The sequence below is a fragment of the Malassezia sympodialis genome, genomic scaffold, assembly GCF_000349305.1.
Source record: "Malassezia sympodialis ATCC 42132 genomic scaffold, msy_sf_11, whole genome shotgun sequence".
NCBI lineage: Eukaryota > Fungi > Basidiomycota > Malasseziomycetes > Malasseziales > Malasseziaceae > Malassezia > Malassezia sympodialis.
Genome location: NW_017387809.1, coordinates 454,123 through 472,768, shown reverse-complemented (window position 1 = coordinate 472,768; position 18,646 = coordinate 454,123). Strand labels below are relative to the sequence as shown.

Below are 18,646 nucleotides of genomic sequence, written 5' to 3'. Positions count from 1 at the left end.
CCCCCCTCAGCGCTCGGCTCCTGCGGCTCGCCATGCGACTCTTCGTGGCGTGGGCGTGCGCGCTCGCGCTCGCTGCGGCGCCGGCGCAGGCGTGGTACCTGCCTGGCAGCGCGCCGAACTCGTTCCGTGAGGGTGATCCCGTGTCGGTGCAAGTGAATGCGCTGCAGCCCATGGCGGGTGCTACGCCCGTGCACGGCCTTGTGAGCTACGACTACTATGACGAGCGCCTTGGGTTTTGCCAGCCTGCGGATGGCATCAAGGCCGAGCCTGGCGGCCTTGGCAGTGCTCTCTTCGGCGACCGCATCTACAACAGCGCGCTGCAGGTGCGCATGCTCGAGGCCAAGAGCTGTGCAGTGCTGTGCCAAACGCAGGTCTCTGCGGAGCAGGCGCGCTTTGTGAACGAGCGCATCCGCGAGCGATACGCCGTCAACTGGATGGTCGATCACCTCCCTGTCGTCGACGTCGACATGACCCAGGGCGACGGGACGCTGCGCACCAACTCGGTTGGGTTTGCGCTCGGCACCTTTCTTGATGCGCGCGGCCATGTGCTGCCGACGCCCGCGCTGTACAACCACTATGTCCTGAATATCTCGTACCACGAGCGCACGAAGGGCGAGTACCGCGTCGTCGGCGTCAATGTGCGCCCCATGTCGCTCGCCTCGGTGCCGCCCGGCCAGGCGCCCGGCGGCGTGGCGTCGTGCGAGGTCAAGTTGCCGCTCTTCCTGTCGCCGAACGCGTCGACGACCGTGGCGTACACGTACACGGTGCAGTGGACGCCGAGCGATACGCCCTGGGCCACGCGCTGGGATGCCTACCTGCATGTGTTCGACGCGCGTATCCACTGGTACGCGCTGCTCAACTCGACGGCCATTGTGGCGCTGCTGTGCACGCTCGTTGCGCTGATCATGGCGCGCGCTATGCGCCGAGACATCTACCGCTACAATGCGATCGACCTTACCGAGGATATCCAGGAAGACTACGGGTGGAAGCTCGTGCATGGCGAGGTGTTCCGGGCGCCTGCGTCGCCCGTCCTGCTCAGTGTGCTGGCCGGCGCGGGCGCCCAGCTTGGCGCGATGGTGTGTGTGACGCTCGTGTTTGCGCTGCTCGGCTTCCTGAGCCCCTCCAACCGCGGCTCGCTCGGCACCATCCTCGTGGTCGCGTGGACCCTGCTGGGCAGCGTGAGTGGCTTTGTCAGTGCCAAGCTGTATGCGAGTCTCGACGGCGAGCAGTGGCGGCGCACGATGCTCCTTGCGGCGCTGCTCGTGCCGACAGCCGTCTTTGCGATGATCAACGTGCTCAACGTCGTGCTCGTGCTGAACCAGTCGGCCGGCGCCGTACCGTTCGGCACGCTGCTCGCACTCGCCGCGCTGTGGTTCCTCATCCAGGTGCCTCTCTCGCTCGTCGGCTCGTACCTGGGCCTGCGCTCAGGCGGCCTGTCGCACCCTGTGCGTGTGAACCAGATCCCGCGGCAGATCCCGCCGTGCCCGTGGTACCTGCGCCTGTGGCCGTCGGCGCTACTGGCGGGCATGCTGCCGTTCGGCGCCGCATGGCTCGAGCTGTTCTTCATCATGAACTCGCTCTTCGGCAACCGCGTGTACTACGCGTTCGGGTTCCTCACCCTCACGTTCCTGGTGACGGCTCTTACAACCGCGACTGTGTCGATTCTCACGTGCTACTGCCAGCTGTGCGCCGAAGAATACCGCTGGCACTGGCGCGCGTTCATCACGGGCGGCGCGAGCGCCGTGTGGCTTTTTGCGTACGGCGTCTTCTTTGTCCTCGCGCGTCTGAACCTTCCCGACTTTTCGAGCCAAGTCCTCTTTCTGGGCTACCTTGTGCTGATATCGACGCTCGCATTCCTTCTTTTTGGCTTCATCGGCTTCGCCGCCTGCTACGCATGCGTGCGCCGCTTGTACCAGCACATCCGTGTAGACTAGCTCATAGCACGTGACACGGTCAGGAGCGCGGCGGCGCTCGTTGCCTCTCCTTCATGGCGCCCAAGCTCGATACCAGCGACCCGCACGTCTCACGGCTCCTTGACCTCTTTGCGCGGATCTCACTCACAGGCCAGCGTGCCGCCGATACCATCAAGAACCCCAAGTATGCGCGCGCGTTGGAGCAAGTCATTGTGGACCTGCACCTCGATGAGCAGGCGCTCGATGCAAAGACCGGCTCCATGGTCGTGGTTGCGGCGTCGTCAGGCTGCGAGCTCCCTGCTGAGAAGCTCGAATACATTGTGCAGCGCATTGTTCGCAAGGACCTCAAAACGACCGACCAGATCCAGACCGCGTGCCAGTACGTCGCGCCCGACGCGGTCGACCTGAGCGATGCCGCCGCGTTTGATGCGCACTGCGGCGTCGGCGTGCACGTGTCGCCGGATGCATGCCGCGAGGCTGTGGTGCAGCACATGGACATGCAAAAGCAGGCGCTCGAGGAGGCCGGCGGCTGGCCAAAAATGTCGGCCATTATGGCTGCTGTGCGCGCGGCGCCGTCGATGCGCTGGGCGAACGCGGGCGACATCAAGACGGCCGTCGAGGCCGAGCTCACTGCGCGCTTCGGTCCCCGTACCGCGGCGCCGAAAAAAAAGGCGGCTGCCCCCAGCGCGGCGCCCAAGGCCGACAAGCCCAAGGAGCCGTCGGTGCGCCCGGACGCCATGTTCGAGGAGGGATTCCTCGCCTCGCTGCACAAGCCAGGCGGCAACCCCCAGAAGCACGAGTATTTGCGCGAGGAGCATCTCAAGGCGACGAACGGCTCCGTCGTGACGCGCTTTCCGCCCGAGCCGAATGGCTACCTGCACATTGGCCACTCCAAGGCCATTGCTGTCAACTTTGGCTATGCGCGCTTCCACCGGGGACTATGCTACCTGCGCTTTGACGACACAAACCCGGCGGCCGAGGAGGAAAAGTACTTTACGAGCATCCTCGAGACGGTGCGCTGGCTCGGCTTCGAGCCCTACAAGGTGACCTACTCGTCCGACTACTTTGGCCGACTCTACGAGCTGGCCGTCGAACTGATCCGCCGCGGCCTTGCGTATGTCGACCACTCGACCGCGGACGAAATTCGCGAGGGTCGCGGCGGTCCTGACAAGGGCGAGCGCAAGGAGAGCAAGTGGCGCCATCGGCCCATCTCCGAGTCGCTGCAGGCGTTCGAGGACATGAAGCAAGGCAAGTACAAGCCGGGTGAGGCGACACTGCGCATGAAGCAGGACATCCTGGGGAGCGGCAACCCCCAGATGTGGGACCTGATTGCGTACCGCGTGCTCGACGCGCCGCACCACCGCACCGGCACGACGTGGCGCATCTACCCGACGTACGACTTTACACACTGCCTGGTCGACAGCTTCGAGAACATCTCACACTCGCTCTGCACGACGGAGTTTATCCTCTCGCGCGAGTCGTACGAGTGGCTTTGTGACGCGCTCGACGTATACAAGCCGCGTCAGTACGAGTATGGCCGCTTGTCGATCGAAGGTGCGGTGATGTCCAAGCGCAAGATGCTCAAGCTCGTCTCGGGCGGCTACGTTGACGGCTGGGACGACCCGCGCATGTACACGCTCATTGGTCTCCGCCGGCGCGGCGTCCCCCCTGGCGCCATCCTGTCGTTTGTCAATCAGCTCGGTGTCACGACGAACAACTCGACGATCCAGATCAACCGCTTTGACCAGTCCATGCGCCAGTACCTGGAGATGAACACGCCGCGACTTATGATGGTTGTCAAGCCGCTCAAGATCGTGATCGAGAACCTAGACGACGACTTTTACCTGCCGATTGACAAGCCACTGCACCCCAAGGTGCCGGCGATGGGCCACGTCACGGTGCCGTTCACGAAGACTGTGTACATTGACGCGTCCGATTTCCGCCTGCAGGACACGAAGGACTACTTCCGTCTCGCACCTGGAAAGACGGTCGGCCTGTACCAGGTGCCGCACCCCATCACCTGCACTGCAGTGCACACGAACGACGCAGGTGATGTGACAGAACTCGTGTGCCGATATGAGTCGGGCCCATCGGCGCCGACGCCCAAGACCTACATCCAGTGGGTCGCACAGCACGCGGCGTCGCGCAGCCCGGTGCGTGTACGCGAGGTGCGACTCTTCCACACACTATTCACGTGCGAGAACCCCGCCGCGCAGGACAACTTCTTGGACCACGTCAACCACAACAGCCGCGAGGTGCTGAAGGATGCGATGCTCGAGGTCGGCTTTCATGATGTGGCGCGCGCTGCACTCGAGCACGAAAAGCAGGCCGCCTCAGAGCGCATCCAGGCTGCGGCCAAGCAGACGGAGGCGGCGCTCGGCAAGGCACGCGCGCGGGAGGCCGAGCAGAGTGCCGCACACGGTCTTCAGGCCACCGAGTCGAACACCATTGGCAAAGAGTGTGTTCGCTTCCAGGCGATGCGCGTGGGCTACTTTGCTGTTGATAAAGACAGCGCTATGTCCCTGTTTGGCGACGAGGCGCGTGGCGACGCCGACGACCTCGTGCTCAACCGCATCGTCTCGCTCAAGGAGGACGTAGGCAAGGCCAAGTAGTTCACGTGACTGCAACGCTGGGCCGCGAGGGCCGCCTGATGGTGCCGGGCCCTTAGCTGCGGCCCGCGCAGCCAGCTGTGGGAGCGTGGTCCATGCCGCCGCCGTCGTTTTCCACGCAGAGCATCTCGCAGCTCAATGTACCGCGAGGCGTCCTTAACTTGTTGAAGGACGTCAAGCAGCAGGTCGAGGCGCTCTTGCGCGCATCCAGCCCGAGCCAGCTCGAGGCGTGTCAGGTGGCGATCCAGGCCCTGCTGGCCGACCCGCAGATCGGCGTTGAGGTCGCTGAAGACAACTGGCTGCTTCATGTCGATGCGGACGTGGAGCGCAGCACGGTGTGCCGCACAGTGGCCGACCGTCTGAGCTCGGATCTGCTCGACCTGTACTACCAGGCCAAATCTCCGCCTGAGCTGCTGCGACCAAACGTACTGCACATCCTCGAGGCACTGGCTCTGTGTCTTGGTGCCCAGAGACTGATTCGCGACTGGTGGGACGTGCTGATTGTGCCGTCACTGGCGTCCTCGGCCCTCGGCGAGGCCGACGTGGCGCGCGCTGTACGGCTGACTGTGTATATGGTGATGGACGTTGCACCAAGCGAGTATACGAGTCCTCCCATGGACGAGGAGAGCACCGAGTCGGTGCGTGTCCCGTCGCCCGCGTGGCAATTCACCCAGAGCGTGCTGGACATGTACATACAGTCGGTATATCTGCTCGAGATGGCCAGCGAGAAGGACGACGACGAGAACACGGATGTGCCCGAGACCACTGCGGTTCTTGCACAACCCAGCCTCACGCGCTCGCTGGCGGCTGCGCTGTCTATGTTTGGATCGCTCCGTCCCCTGCCATTCCTGCATCACTTGGACGAGGCGTTCGACAATTTGTCGGCGCAGTCGACCATTCTATCGCTACTGATGCAGTTCCTGCATGCCCACTCGATGCATGCGTACCTGATCATGTCGACGTGCCTCTTCGACAAGCTGGTATCGACACTCGAGATGACCGAGTCTACACGCATTCTTGCGCAGGGTGTGACATGCCTGCTCATGATTGTGCCGCACATTCCCATGTACCTGGTGCGCGATGGCGGCACAGGCGTGGCCAGCATGTTCCGTGTGTATGCGCGGGCCGTCTACACGCCCGTCACGGAACTCGAGTCGCACACGGTGCCGAGCGCCCACCTGCTATTTACGCTGCTATATGGCCTCTTTCCTCTGCACTTCCTCGCCTTCATCCGCGCGCCGGCCGCGACGCTGGAGGCCTTGGGCGACACGCGCCTTTGGGACGACCTCGTGAACCCCACCGTGCAGAGCCGCAGCCTGACGCTGTTCCGCTGCCACCTCGTGCATCCGAACTTGGCGACGCACGAGCGCGCTGCAGAGCTGAACCCCAAGACGTGGCAAAACTCCGAGGCGTCCGACCGCCTTGCGCAGTGCATGAGTCTGTACGTGCCGCAGCCTGATGGGCCCGGCCTCGATGCGCCCTCGCCGATGTTGGCATCCAGCGTTACGGGCGACACGTCAGTGAGCAATGTGACGATGCTGCGCAATGAGCTGCGCTTTGAGCTGTACTTGAAGGAGCAGCTGCTGATCCACATTGGGCGCCTGCACCGTGACCGGATCACCGATGCGGCCAACGAGGCGGAGCAGCAGAATCTGCAGCACACGAGTCGCGCGCTGCAGGCGCAGCTGTCCACGCTGCAGACGCGCCTGGAGCGGCAGCGCAGTGAGGTGCAGGCCACGAGCGGGCGGCACGTGCGGTGGGAACGCGAGCTGAACGCCAAGCTCAGCATGTACCGCGACGAGCGGCGACAGCGCACATTGCTGGTGCAGCAGCTCACACGAGATCTCGAGCAGAGCCAGCGCACCGTGGCGCAGCAAGCGGAGCGCATCTCGCAGATGGGCGAGCGCCTCTTTAATCTCGAGTCGGAGCTGCAGCTCGCGGCGCCGCGCCTCGAGCGCCTGCACGAGTACGATGCCACCGTTCGCAATCTGGGCCGCCGCCTCACCGAGTGGGAGGATGGCATGCTTATGATGCAGGCGCAGCGCGAAGAGATGGACAAGCTGCTTATGCAATGGGAGAATATGCAGCTTGCCGTGACGAATAGCGAGCGCAGCGCGCGCGAGCACAGCGACGAGGCGGACCGGCGCACCGAGGATATGGCACGTCTGCAGGCGGAGCTGGACACGGTCCGCGCGCAGGCGGAGCGCCTGCGCCTGCGCGTTGGACAGGCCGAGCCTGCCGCGCCCCGCGCGCCGCCGCCCATCGACCACGCCGAGTTCGAGGCGCTGCGCGCGCGGAATACCCAGCTGGAGATGGAAATGCTCAATTTGCGCGCCACGCTCGACATTCAGCGTGCGAATGGCATGCAGCACGATCCCCGCACCGAGTGGGGTGTGCCGGCGCCCCATGAAGTCGCGCTCTTTTCCCCGAACACGCTGGCCGCGCGTGATCCTGCGTGGGACGACGATGCAGTGCCGCCACTCTCGCTCGAGAGCTGAGTCAGACCAAATCACTATCACTACGCCTCTGTATCCTCTGCTGCCTGATCGAGCAACACGCTCCATCGCTTCATAAGCTCGCCGGCGCGCTCACGGAAATGGAACTCGTCGTCGCGGGGCACCTCCGGCAACAGGTGAATCCGCTTCATAACCTTGCCAATCTTGGTCGACCGCAGCTGGTCCACGGTCATGTCGTCGCATGCCTCGACGGTCTTAAATAGCGCGTCCTGCGCGTCCATATCGCTTGCATAAATGACGCCCTCCTTGCTCAAAAAGGCGCGCTGTAACCTGTGCCGCCATTCTCGCACCCTGCGCGTCGCAGGGTCGATCTCCTCGGCATGCTCCTTGTCAGGCTGCAGCTCCGTGTGCGTCTCGGTAGGCTCGCTGCGTGTGCGCTTGGATGGCGGGGCCGCCTGAGGCGACGAACGCTTGCGCGCGGCGCCGGGGCGCTCGTCGGCGTCGTCCTCTTCCTCGCCAGCCGCCACATCGCTCTCCTGCTCCTCTCCGTGCTCCTGGATATCCTCTTCGTGCTCTTTGACTATGCGGTCCTGCTCCTCGTTCCATGCGGCGGGGTCCTTGGCGATCTCGTATGCCTTGGCCAGGTCGGCCCGACGGCTTTTGGACGGGCGCGCGAGGAAGGCATCAATGTCCTCGCGACTCAGCGGCACCAAGTCTTTCGGCGACGACCAATGACTGCGTCAGCACACACAACGTACTAGTCCGCTTTCGGCATGAAGCGGATCGTATACCACCCGTGCTTTGACACTGGGCGTTCCTTGCGCACGGCCTGCGGGACGTGCTCATCGTCGATGATCTGCGTGAGTGCAGCGTGCGTACGATACCCGGCCATGGTGGATACCCTTTCATCTTGGCTAGAACGACATCGCCGACGTTGCTGCTCCGTTAGTAGAGCCACCTACAATGCCCGATTCGCCATGGTGCCGTCGCGGGTGCGGTGCGTCGGCGCGACGACACGGACAATCACGTGACTATAGAGCGGCGGCGGCGCGTCGCTGGTGGCGGTCCGTCGCGCCGAACGACCGGGGTTGTGCTGAGCCACGGTGCGAACTGGGACGGCCGTGTTGGATGCACCAGCGACGCTCCTCTGCCACAGACAAGGAATATTCTGTTCTGCAGTATGAGCAACCGCGTGGTCTCGCTCACGTTCCGCCACATCATTGACGATGTGATTGCGAATGTGCGCCAAGACTTTGAGGACATGGGCATCGAGAAGGAGGTGCTCGAGGAGCTGCAGCGCTCCTGGGAGGCCAAGCTCGTTGCTACGCAGGTCACCGAGTTTGACGGCGCAGCGGGCCGTGCGTCCCAGCTGTATACCGTGACGCCCACAGCACCCCTCTTGCGGCCACTCGCAGCGACACGCGACGGCAAAGTCGAGGCGGCCCTACCGACTGCCGCTGTGCCCGGTGCATCCGCTGAGGCCGGCACGAGTGGGAGCGCACCCAATGCGCCCATCAAGAGCGAGCCCGACGAGGCACTTACCCACAAGCGCAAGCGCGAGCTCGACGACGAGGGCCAGCGGGCGGACGGCAAGGATGACACGGCTCCTGACGCCGCAGAGAAGGACAAGGACGAGATTGGCAGCGATCTCGACGACTCGGACGACGACGACGCAGAAGGCACCGAGGACATGATTCTCTGCCTCTACGACAAGGTGCAGCGTGTAAAGAACAAGTGGAAGTGTGTGCTACGTGACGGCGTCGCCTCGATTGGCGGCCGCGACTATCTCTTCTCCAAGTGCAATGGGTACGTATCCCAATCTGACACCAGCGAATTCGAATGGTAGCCCCGCAGGGTCGGCGATAGCCCGTGTCTTACATCACGTGGCGGCCCCGTACGTAGCCCCCCAACGTGTACCATGGAGGTTGGCAGCGCCGCCATGAGCGTTTCTGCTAGCGTGCGGCGCCTGGCGTCGTGGGACCTTGGTGCGTACATCCCACTCACATAGCGCGCAACCTCGTGCTTCTCGCCGTGTTCGTCCACTACGTGGGCCGCTGGACTCGACCGGTGCGTGCCGAAGGCCTGGCGCCCGTGCTGCGCCGCATGCGCTTGGCCCTGTTGCGCGTACGTACGACCGACTTACACAGCGCATCTTTGCATGGATGATGCTGATCCCCTCGCACCGCCGCCGCGTCGAGCGCGAGATGGCCTCGGCTGTCGACGATGTCGCCAAGTCGCTCATGCCAAGCACCACCGTGCCTGTCATGCGTGAACTGCCTGCGCAGGGACGCGACGACGTATGGGTCATGGCCCAGGTCGATGCGCTCCAGCGCCTCGGCGGCCACGGCGAGGTGGACGGGCGCGACGTGTACCTGGACGGGCGCGTGTCTGGCACCGTGTACCACGGCGGCCCTCAGCTCAACCGCCTGCTCGCCGAGACGCTCGAGCGGTTCCTGCTGACGAACCCCCTGCACCCCGAAGTGTTCCCCGGCCTGCGGAAGATGGAGGCCGAGGTCGTCGCCATGGTCCTGCGCATGTACCATGCGCCAGAGCATGCGGCTGGTACGACGACGTCGGGCGGCACGGAATCGATCATGATGGCCTGCCTGGCGATGCGCGAGTGGGGGCGTGCGGAGCGCGGGATCACGCGCCCCGAGATCGTCGTGCCGGCGAGCGCGCATGTTGCGTTCGACAAGGCCGGTCACTACTTTGGCATGGTCGTGCGCCGAATCCCCGTCGATCCCATCACGCGCAAAGTCAATATCGGCCTCATGCACCGCGCCATCAACCGCCATACGGTCCTGCTCGTCGGCAGTGCGCCCAACTTTCCTGACGGCATGATCGACGATATCGTGTCGATTGGCGCGCTTGCGCGCCACTACCAGATCGGGTGCCATGTCGACTGCTGCCTCGGCTCGTTCCTCGTGCCGTTCCTCTCCGAGGCCGGCTTTGTCTCGGAGCCGTTCGATTTCCGCGTCGACGGCGTCACGTCCATTTCGTGCGACACGCACAAGTACGGCTTTGCGCCCAAAGGCTCGTCGATCGTCATGTACCGCAACGAGTCGCTGCGCCGCTACCAGTACTTTGTGTCGAGCGATTGGGTCGGCGGCGTGTACGCCTCGCCGACACTCGCGGGCTCGCGCCCTGGCGCACTGATTGCCGGCGCATGGGCTGCCATGATGAGCATCGGCCACGACGGCTACGTGCAGAGCTGCCGCGAGATTGTCGGCGCGGCCCAGAGCATCGAGCGCCACGTGCGTGAGGAGATCCCCGAGCTCCAAGTACTCGGCAAGCCGCTCGTCAGCGTCGTGGCATTCGCCAGTGCCGGCTCTGTGAACATCTACGATGTCGGAGACCAAATGAGCCGCCGCGGCTGGCACCTCAATGCGATCGGCGGCGACGTGCCGGCCTTCCACATTGCATGCACGCGCCTCACCGTGCCGGTCGTCGACGCGTTTGTGCAGGACCTCAAGGACAGCGTCGCACACTCCCACACGCGCCCGACCAAGTCCGGCGCCATGGCGACCGTGTACGGTCTGCACTCGACGACGTCCGTGGCGCCTATTCTCCTGAACGAAATGGCCGCACGATACATCGATACCATGTACCAAGTGCCCGCGCCCTAGTTACTGGACTGTACGTAAGTAGCCGATACGTACGGTAGAGCACTTGCACATCGCTCGTCGCAAATGCAAGGCCACAGTGGGGGCACTTGCGCTGCCGCGTCTGGATGCGCGCATTCACACACGTCTCACAAAACGTGTGCAGGCACCGCGTAATAATCCGGTCGCGGTACCGCTCCTTGCACGCCGAGCACCGCAAAAGCGTGTTGAGGTACTCGAGGTGCGTCTCACTCTCAGAGCCTTTGCGCCGCGGCCCAGCAGCCGCCGACTCGGCCGCTCGCCGCCGGAGCTTTGCCACTTCGCGATCGAGCGACGAGATCTTCTCCTCGGCGCGCTGCCGCGCAGCGGCCTCGTCGTTCGCCGTCGCGAGATGCTGCGCCACGCTCCCCTCGGCCGCCGCTCGCGCACGCTCCGCCTCGGAGAGCCGCCGCCGCAGCACGGACACATCGCGGTCCGCCTCGGCCAGCTTGCTCGCATGTGTCTGCACACTGCGCCGGTATGCACTAACCTCCTTTTCCGCCTGCACGAGCTGCGCCTGCAATCCCTTTTCTGTGTCCATGTATCGCTCGATGACCTTGGTCTGGCGCTCCGCGCTCCGCGCAAGGGCACGCTTCTCCGCCTCGAGCGCGTCCTTGGCACGCATCGCCGCAAAGTACTTGCTGTCCGCCTTGGACTTTTCCGTCGTAAGCCGCAGCACCTTGTCCTCCAGTTTGGCAAGGCCCGCCAGGCGCACCTCGGCCTGCTTCTCGAGCTCTTCGTACGCTGCGCTCAGCCGGTCCACCTCGTCACACAGCGCCGCACTCGACGCGCTGGCCGCCTGCAGCTGCAGCCGCAGCGACGCGGCATCGGCCTGGGGGGGGACAGGCGCAGCGCCGGACGCCTGCACCGACGCCGCATCGCCCCGCAGCGCGGCCAACTCGGTCTTGAGTCTCGTGGCCTGCGACTGCAGCACGGCCACCTGCTCCTCTTTTCGCGCCATGAGCGCCTTGGCCTCGTCAACCTGTGTAAACTTGACATTCTCGCGCGCACGCCGCTCAAGCAGCTCGGCATTCAGGTCATCGCGCTGGCCCCGCAGGCGCACAACATCCGCGTCGCGCAGCCGGATCTGCTTCTGCAACTCGTCACTGTGCGTATTAGCCTGCGTCGTCGTCTGGTGCTGAAACTCAATGCGGAACTCGCGCATCTCAGCGTTCTCACGCTCGGACGCCGCCGCTGCCTCACGCAGTCGCGCCGCCTCCTGCTGCAAAAACACCATCTCCGCTTGGACCGCATGGTACGCAGGATGCGATTGCACGCGCTCGGCCGGTAGCGACTGCAGCTGCTGCTGCAGCGCCGCCGCACCTTGCCGTGCCTCGAGCAGCTCCTGCCGCACATCCGTCAGTGCCCGCTCGCGTGTGTGCGCAAGCTCCCGCAGCGTCGTTAGCTCGTCACGCGCCGCGGCCAGCTCGGACGCCGCTGTGTCGGCACGAGCTGCGCTGTCGTCCGCCGCGGGCGACTCGGCCTTGTGCGCCGCCTCAGGCGGTGCCGTGCCTGCTGATGCAGCAGACGGTCCAGACGGCTCTTTCGCGGAAGCCGCCGCGTGCGCGCCCTGCGGGTCTTCCACCTCGCGCACGCTGTCGCTCTGAAGCCGGTCCACACGCCGCTCCGCCGCGCGAAGTAGCTCTTGCAGACGCTCGACGCGCTCTTGCGAAGTCTGCCACTGCACCTGAGCCTGCTGCAGCGAGTGCTGCAGCGAGCTGACCTCGCCCGCGAGGCCCGCGCATCGTTCCTGCAGCTGCGTCGCGTCGTTCGCGGACGCGACCGCCGCCGTCGAATGCTTCGCGAGGTGCGTCAGCACGCGCTCCAGCAGCGCGGAACGCGCCGACAGTACGTCCATAGGTGCAGGCGACGCAGTGCCCGGCACAATTGTGAGTGGCTGGGCGCGCGCAGCCTCTAGCTCCGCCTGCAGCGCCGGCTCGTCGACGGGCAGCACGCTGCACTGGTACGTCATCCGGTCCCAGAACCGACCGACCGCGAGAATACTTTCCTGCATATCACGGACACGATTCTCGAGTGCTTGGAGGTCTTGGCGCGCGCGTGCCGACTCACGCTTCGCCTCACGCAAGCCACGGTAGATGGCTTCTTTGCGAAATCGCTGAGGTCAGCGGAACATACATACCTCGAGACGCTGATAGTCTGGACTCGCATCATCCTCCTCGCCTAAGTCCACGTCGAGGTGCACCCGCTTCGTCGCTGCGTCGCCCGCATCGACGAGCTCCCGCTTGCGCTCCATGCTCGCAGACGCGACAAGCGAAAACCGCGACCACCGCGGCGTCTCTGATCACGTGAGAGAGAGAGCACCCGCTGCCCGGCGCGACGTCGGACGGCCACGAGCGTCTGGCATCGCGATGCGCGCTCGCTCCCTGCGTGCCGCCTCGCGTCTCTCGAGTGCTTGGGTGCCGAGTACGTGTGTGCATGTGCGCTATACTGCATCGCATGCGCGCACCTCAGCGGTCGCAGCCGGCCCCGCGCGTGTGCTCGACCAGCTGACTACGTTGTTCCGCCCTGCCTCGCCATGGACGGTGCGCCTCACCGAGGCGTCGCAGGCGGCCACGACCCATGGGCCGCAGCGCATTGCGCTGGTCGGAGATGCTCACCCTACACGTGCTGTGATGCATGCCCTGCTGATGGAGCCACTTGATCCGCAGGTCATGGCGCATATGCCCCCGCTCGAGCGCACGGGCAACCATGTGTATCACTATGGGCCTGGTAGTGCGACTGGGGCCACATATGCGCTCCCCCTGGCTTGGATGCAGGGCATAGAGCTGCATGAGTGTGTCGGTAAGTGATCCAGCCTAACCGGCAGACCTCGATGATCGGGATGCACTCATGACACGTCTATTGAGCTGCGACAAGGTTGGCGTCGTGATCGGTGCACAGACGCTCGAACGCCACGACGGCACACTAGAAAACATCCTCGCGTATGCCGAGGCTCTCGGTGACAAGCCGGGGACGACTGTGCTAGTCGACGCGTACATCCCACAGACGTACGGACAGCCAGCCGCCGCTGCCTGGGATCGTATCGCAGACCTGGCGCAGAAACGCATTGGCACCCATTTTAGGGCCTTGCCGCAGGATGCGGCTCCGCATGTGCAGCTCGTTTCGTCGAACCTGGCGTTGCATGCGCGTACGCTGCTGGGGCACGAGGGCTTCCCTGAGTTTTCGCGCCACTTTCAGGCGTCGCGCTTCGCTGCGCTGCACCATGCGCTGACCCAGCCTGTCGCGCACATGCAGCGCATACGCTACGTGGCACAGACTGCTTTCAATGCCGCTATGCGCGCGGAAAACGACGAGGCCCTCCGCCTCGAGGCAGGAGCCGCGCTGGCCGAAGTACTACATGCGCGCACGGAGCATGCCATTCACACGCACACGCTACGTCTCGCGCCACCTAATGACCTACCGTCACACCAGCCTGTGCTGGAGCGCAGCGGATCCCGCAGTTTTCGGCGCCGCAGTATGCTTGCCGACTCGCGCGAGACGGTGCAGCAAACGTTGGCACGCAGCTTTGCGTGGTGGCGCCTGCCGTGGCGCGTTGAAGAACTGCGTCTTGCGCTCTCGTACGCGGTCGGCCGCAGTTTTGGTGTACAGGAAGAGACGCGATTGGCGTACGAGGCTGGTCGACTCCGAGCCGAGGCTGCCGCGCAGTCCGAGGCGGCGGTGCGCACGCTTGATGAGGTGCAACGCCGCAGCCCACCTGAGTCGTTGGAGCGCGGCGCGCTGGCCGATGCACCGCCGCTGGACTCGGCGGTCCTGCGCAATGCCATCGCCTCGTTCGACGACCGCCAGATGGGCCCTCTACTGCATGCACACTGTCTCTCAGAGCCACTCGTACGCCGGCGCCAGCAGCTGCTCGCCCGTGGCGGCCCGTTGGACCGCCTCGTTGTGAAGGCGCAGCGCGCGGTGGCCACGACCTACGTGGGTGTCGGATCAGCGTACACTGCTGCTGCGATCGGCGCGCTCGCACACCATGTACCGCATCCCGCGCTTGCGCCGACCACGAAGCTGGGCGAGGCATGGGCCGCGTCGTCGTGGGTGCCCGACGCGACGCTGCCGCCGCTGACGTCGCTCGTCGAGATGGCCCCGTCGACCGCGGGCGGTCTGGCGCTTTTGGCCACAGCCGCGGGCGCATGGTTTCTACAGGGCACCTGGGCGCGTGCGAAGCGCGCATTCTGGCGCGACTGGGACCGTACGGTCGAGGCGGTCGAGCGCGAGCAGAAGCAGACAGCCGAGACGGTCCTGCGCACCATGGTGATGGGCGCGCCTTTGCATGTGTCGCAGGCCCTGCGCGAGCAGGTCGAGGACCGCCGCGTCACTCATGAAATGCGCGAGGCGACTCTCCGAGACGTGCAGACGCATTCATCGCACATGTAGGGGGATCGTATCGTGGCGCCCAGCGCCCAGTCTATCATGGCGCTATGCAAACGGTTTCGACTTGCGCTCATGAACTGGGGTAAGATCACAACACATACTATTATAGTGAAGCAAGCGCTCAATCAGGTCAACATGCGTGAGCACCATGCGGCGACAGCAGTAGCGATGCAGCTGGAGCTCCGTGAGCGCCTCGCCTTCAGTGCGGCCGTCAATGAGCAACGCAAGGTACGCGTCCCACTTGTCACCGACAACCTTGCCGCAGCTAAAGCAGCGAACAGGAATGATCTGCCATTAGTCCAGTGGCGTGCACTCACCATCGCAAGGACGGGCGGCGCGGTGACGACCGTCGATCGACCCGCGGCGCGAAAAAATTCAGACGGGGAAGTATGCAATCAGCATAGGTCCCAGGCGTCACGATTTGCTGGCACCGCGACGGCCTCTTCCTCTCCACCGTGGCTCGACGACAATGAGTGGATGTACGTGCCTAAGCGCTGACCGAAGTCCGTGTGTTGTCGCTTGTGCGACCCTTCATGTCGGTGTTGCCGGAAATTTCGGCACCCGAGCGCAAGGGTACGTTGTGTGCGCTCATCCGCAGTGCCGTTCCAGCAGCGCATCATGTGGACCGCAATTGTGCTGGCCATTTACCTCGTTTCTTCGCAGATTCCCCTGTACGGTATCATGTCCAGCGATAGCTCGGATCCGCTGTTCTGGATGCGTGTGATTCTCGCGTCAAACCGTGGTACGCTGATGGAACTCGGTATTTCGCCTATTGTCACGTCTGGCATGATCATCCAGCTGCTTGCCAGCGCCAACCTCGTCCAGGTCGACTTTAGCGTGCGCGAGGACCGCGCGCTTTACGGTGGTGCCCAAAAGCTGTTTGCCCTGATCCTCTCGCTTGGTCAAGCCACCGTGTACGTGCTCACGGGTCTCTACGGTCCGCCCAGCGAGCTGGGCGCGGGCGTGTGCTTGCTGCTCATCCTGCAACTGGTTGTGGCTGGTTTGATTGTGATTTTGCTTGACGAGCTTCTCCAAAAGGGCTACGGTCTAGGTTCAGGTATTTCGTTGTTCATCGCTACGAACATTTGTGAGACGATCATCTGGAAGGCCTTCTCGCCCACGACCGTGAACACGGGCCGTGGACCCGAGTTCGAGGGCGCGATTGTGGCCCTTTTCCATCTCCTGTTCACCTGGAACAACAAGTCGCGCGCACTCAAGGAGGCCTTTTACCGCGAGCGCCTGCCGAACGTGTCGAACCTGGTGGCCACACTCGTCGTGTTCCTGATCGTCATTTACCTGCAGGGCTTCCGCATTGAAATCCCAATTAAGTCCACCAAGTTCCGTGGCCAACAAGGTACCTTCCCTGTGAAGTTGTTCTACACGAGCAACATGCCCATCATGCTGGTCAGTGCATTGACGTCGAACTTTTTCATCATTAGCCAAATGCTGGCGACACGCTTCCCGTCTAGCCTGCTGGTCAAGCTGCTGGGCACCTGGAACCCGATGGAGGACAGCCCCCAGCTCCACGCCGTGGGTGGTATTGCCTACTACCTCTCGCCGCCCACGAGCCTGGGTGCCTTGTTCCGCGATCCTGTGCACGCACTCATCTACATCGCCTTCACGCTCACCTTCTGCGCAGTCTTCTCCAAGATCTGGATTGAAGTCTCGGGTAGTGGCCCGCGTGAGGTCGCCAAGCAGCTCAAGGACAGCCAGATGGTCATTGTTGGTCATCGCGATGCCAGCATGTACAAGGAGCTCAAGCGCATTATCCCTACGGCTGCTGCGTTTGGTGGTGCTCTGATTGGCGCGCTCTCGTACGTATGACGCACATGTCTAACCTTAGCGTGGTGGCAGACCTCTCAGGCGCCCTTGGCTCCGGAACCGGTATCCTTCTTGCCGTGACGATCATCTACGTACGTCTATGATACTTACTCAGTCCTACTTTGAGATGGGTATGAAAGAGTCGATGGGCATTGATGCTGGCCCTCTCGCCGACCTGGTCGGCTAGACACCTGTAGACACGTGCAGGTTCGTTGGTGCGATGTTTCGGGGTTGTACGGCATTTCGTAGTCCCTTATGTAATCACCACGAGGATGGCGCCATCGCTCATCCACCTCGACTTTGCCACCGACGTTTGTAGCTGTTCAGATATACAATCTGCCATGAGTCATTCTGAGAATCTCTCCCCTAGGTACGTGGTTTGTGTACTCATGCTTTTCAGTCATAGATCGGAGAATAATGAACCTTTGATCTCGGAACGTGCCGGCACAAGCATGCCGGCACGTTCGGCTTTCCTGGACTCCATGGTAAAATGGTGGACCTGGTGTGTATATGTTCGCCTGACATACCAGACGTCACTTCAGAAGAAATGCCTGAACCCTCAGGGTCAGGTCGGCGTGCGTCTGTGAGAGGGACAGCGCCGCACACGAGCACCAGCTCGTCCATTACCTCTGTTCACACCGTGGGCCCTTGGGCCGCTTCTTCCTCTGAATCAGAATCCACATCTCACGCAATCCCCTTATCGCCCCCACCCTCTCCCACCCTATCGGGCCGGCGCCGTCGGACACCGGAACATACCCTATCGCAGCGATGGACGCAGGTATCTAGCTCTGCGCCGATCGCGTCTACGTCCATTCGATCAGCTGTTCAACACACGGCGCGGTTTGATGTACCTGGCACGCCTGAAGTTAGCCCTGCACAACATGATGTACACCACCACCCCAAAGCTACTGCAGAGGCATTCTTACGCCGCATATTTGTGGACTGGCACACAAGTGGTGCTCTCCTACAAGCAGAAGACGCTGGCGTAGAACTCGTCTGTCGTGGTTGGACAGGTGCCGTCGTCCAAAAATGTGATCTCTCCTATCGAGCCTCAACGGCTCCTCCCGGCGTGCGATGCGCCAAAGACCGGTCTCTCTATGTTCTCATGCCACGTTCGTGTGATCGTTCGCAACTCCACGATCACATTCTTCGAATCTTGGAGATGGCGTCCAAGAGCGCTTGTGCCGCGCGTGTAGTGGTTTGCTTGGAACGCGACCTGCCAGATCTATCTTCCTTGATTCACGGATTCTGCTATGTCGGTGGCGAGGTTAGTTCCATGAATGGCCAAAGGGACGCATGGTCCTTGGCTACCCCCACGACCTCGCTCGTCTTGGTTTCGATTTCCTTGTAAGCTAGCGATTTGTATCACGTAATCTATTCTCCGGTTGGGTGGCCGGTCCTTGTCGGCTGAAGGGGTGCCGCGTGGCTGGCACCTAACTACACCACCGCTCCCCTTACTGGGTGGTTTGGAACAACCTATTCAGCATGGTGGTCCAGTCGCGGCTGCGATCCATCCTTGAACCTGCTAAGATGGCGGCACTGCAACGTCTCCTTCAGTCTGCAGGTTTTTACAGCCGCCATTATCAGGACATCCAACGTGTGCTTCGCACGGTGTACATGTGCATGTTGATGGTGGCTCTGGTTCATATGTTTATGCCGCGGCGTAAGAGCCGTAGGGTGAAGCAGATGGAGAAAGCTGAGAGGGAACAACAAAGCCAAATTCAATCATTCACGCAGGACGTGCCAAAAAAGAAGGTCGCAATTGATATGCTGTTTTACAAGCGTCTCTGGCATCTTTTGCGAATCGTTTTCCCTAC

The 18,646-nt window shown here is 63.0% G+C and overlaps 8 protein-coding genes across 8 annotated transcripts; 6 read left to right on the top strand and 2 right to left on the bottom strand.

Annotated features, from left to right (window-relative positions):
* Positions 1–32: 32 nt before the first annotated feature.
* Positions 33–4,525, top strand: MSY001_2530 (uncharacterized protein; the record flags this gene model as incomplete). Its single annotated transcript, XM_018884391.1, has 2 exons — positions 33–1,925; positions 1,958–4,525. 2 exons carry the CDS (start codon positions 33–35, stop codon positions 4,523–4,525), a joined length of 4,461 nt encoding a protein of 1,486 aa, XP_018741055.1.
* Positions 4,526–4,617: 92 nt separating this feature from the next.
* MSY001_2529 (uncharacterized protein) lies at positions 4,618–7,020 on the top strand (the record flags this gene model as incomplete). Its single annotated transcript, XM_018884390.1, has 2 exons — positions 4,618–5,963; positions 6,024–7,020. 2 exons carry the CDS (start codon positions 4,618–4,620, stop codon positions 7,018–7,020), a joined length of 2,343 nt encoding a protein of 780 aa, XP_018741054.1.
* A 20-nt stretch (positions 7,021–7,040) lies between these two features.
* Positions 7,041–7,870, bottom strand: MSY001_2528 (uncharacterized protein; the record flags this gene model as incomplete). Its single annotated transcript, XM_018884389.1, has 2 exons — positions 7,041–7,713; positions 7,785–7,870. The coding sequence occupies 2 exons, from the start codon at positions 7,868–7,870 to the stop codon at positions 7,041–7,043; spliced, it is 759 nt and encodes a 252-aa protein (XP_018741053.1).
* A 288-nt stretch (positions 7,871–8,158) lies between these two features.
* Positions 8,159–8,824, top strand: MSY001_2527 (uncharacterized protein; the record flags this gene model as incomplete). Its single annotated transcript, XM_018884388.1, has 2 exons — positions 8,159–8,784; positions 8,809–8,824. The coding sequence occupies 2 exons, from the start codon at positions 8,159–8,161 to the stop codon at positions 8,822–8,824; spliced, it is 642 nt and encodes a 213-aa protein (XP_018741052.1).
* Positions 8,825–9,081: 257 nt separating this feature from the next.
* On the top strand, positions 9,082–10,604 carry MSY001_2526 (uncharacterized protein; the record flags this gene model as incomplete). The annotated part of the gene is made up of 2 exons (XM_018884386.1): positions 9,082–9,102; positions 9,126–10,604. 2 exons carry the CDS (start codon positions 9,082–9,084, stop codon positions 10,602–10,604), a joined length of 1,500 nt encoding a protein of 499 aa, XP_018741051.1.
* MSY001_2525 (uncharacterized protein) lies at positions 10,605–12,873 on the bottom strand (the record flags this gene model as incomplete). Its single annotated transcript, XM_018884385.1, has 3 exons — positions 10,605–10,612; positions 10,734–12,579; positions 12,760–12,873. The coding sequence occupies 3 exons, from the start codon at positions 12,871–12,873 to the stop codon at positions 10,605–10,607; spliced, it is 1,968 nt and encodes a 655-aa protein (XP_018741050.1).
* Positions 12,874–13,390: 517 nt separating this feature from the next.
* On the top strand, positions 13,391–15,011 carry MSY001_2524 (uncharacterized protein; the record flags this gene model as incomplete). Its single annotated transcript, XM_018884384.1, has 2 exons — positions 13,391–13,421; positions 13,447–15,011. 2 exons carry the CDS (start codon positions 13,391–13,393, stop codon positions 15,009–15,011), a joined length of 1,596 nt encoding a protein of 531 aa, XP_018741049.1.
* Positions 15,012–15,477: 466 nt separating this feature from the next.
* On the top strand, positions 15,478–17,016 carry MSY001_2523 (uncharacterized protein; the record flags this gene model as incomplete). Its single annotated transcript, XM_018884383.1, has 5 exons — positions 15,478–15,487; positions 15,513–15,581; positions 15,607–16,822; positions 16,852–16,921; positions 16,945–17,016. The coding sequence occupies 5 exons, from the start codon at positions 15,478–15,480 to the stop codon at positions 17,014–17,016; spliced, it is 1,437 nt and encodes a 478-aa protein (XP_018741048.1).
* Positions 17,017–18,646: the final 1,630 nt, after the last annotated feature.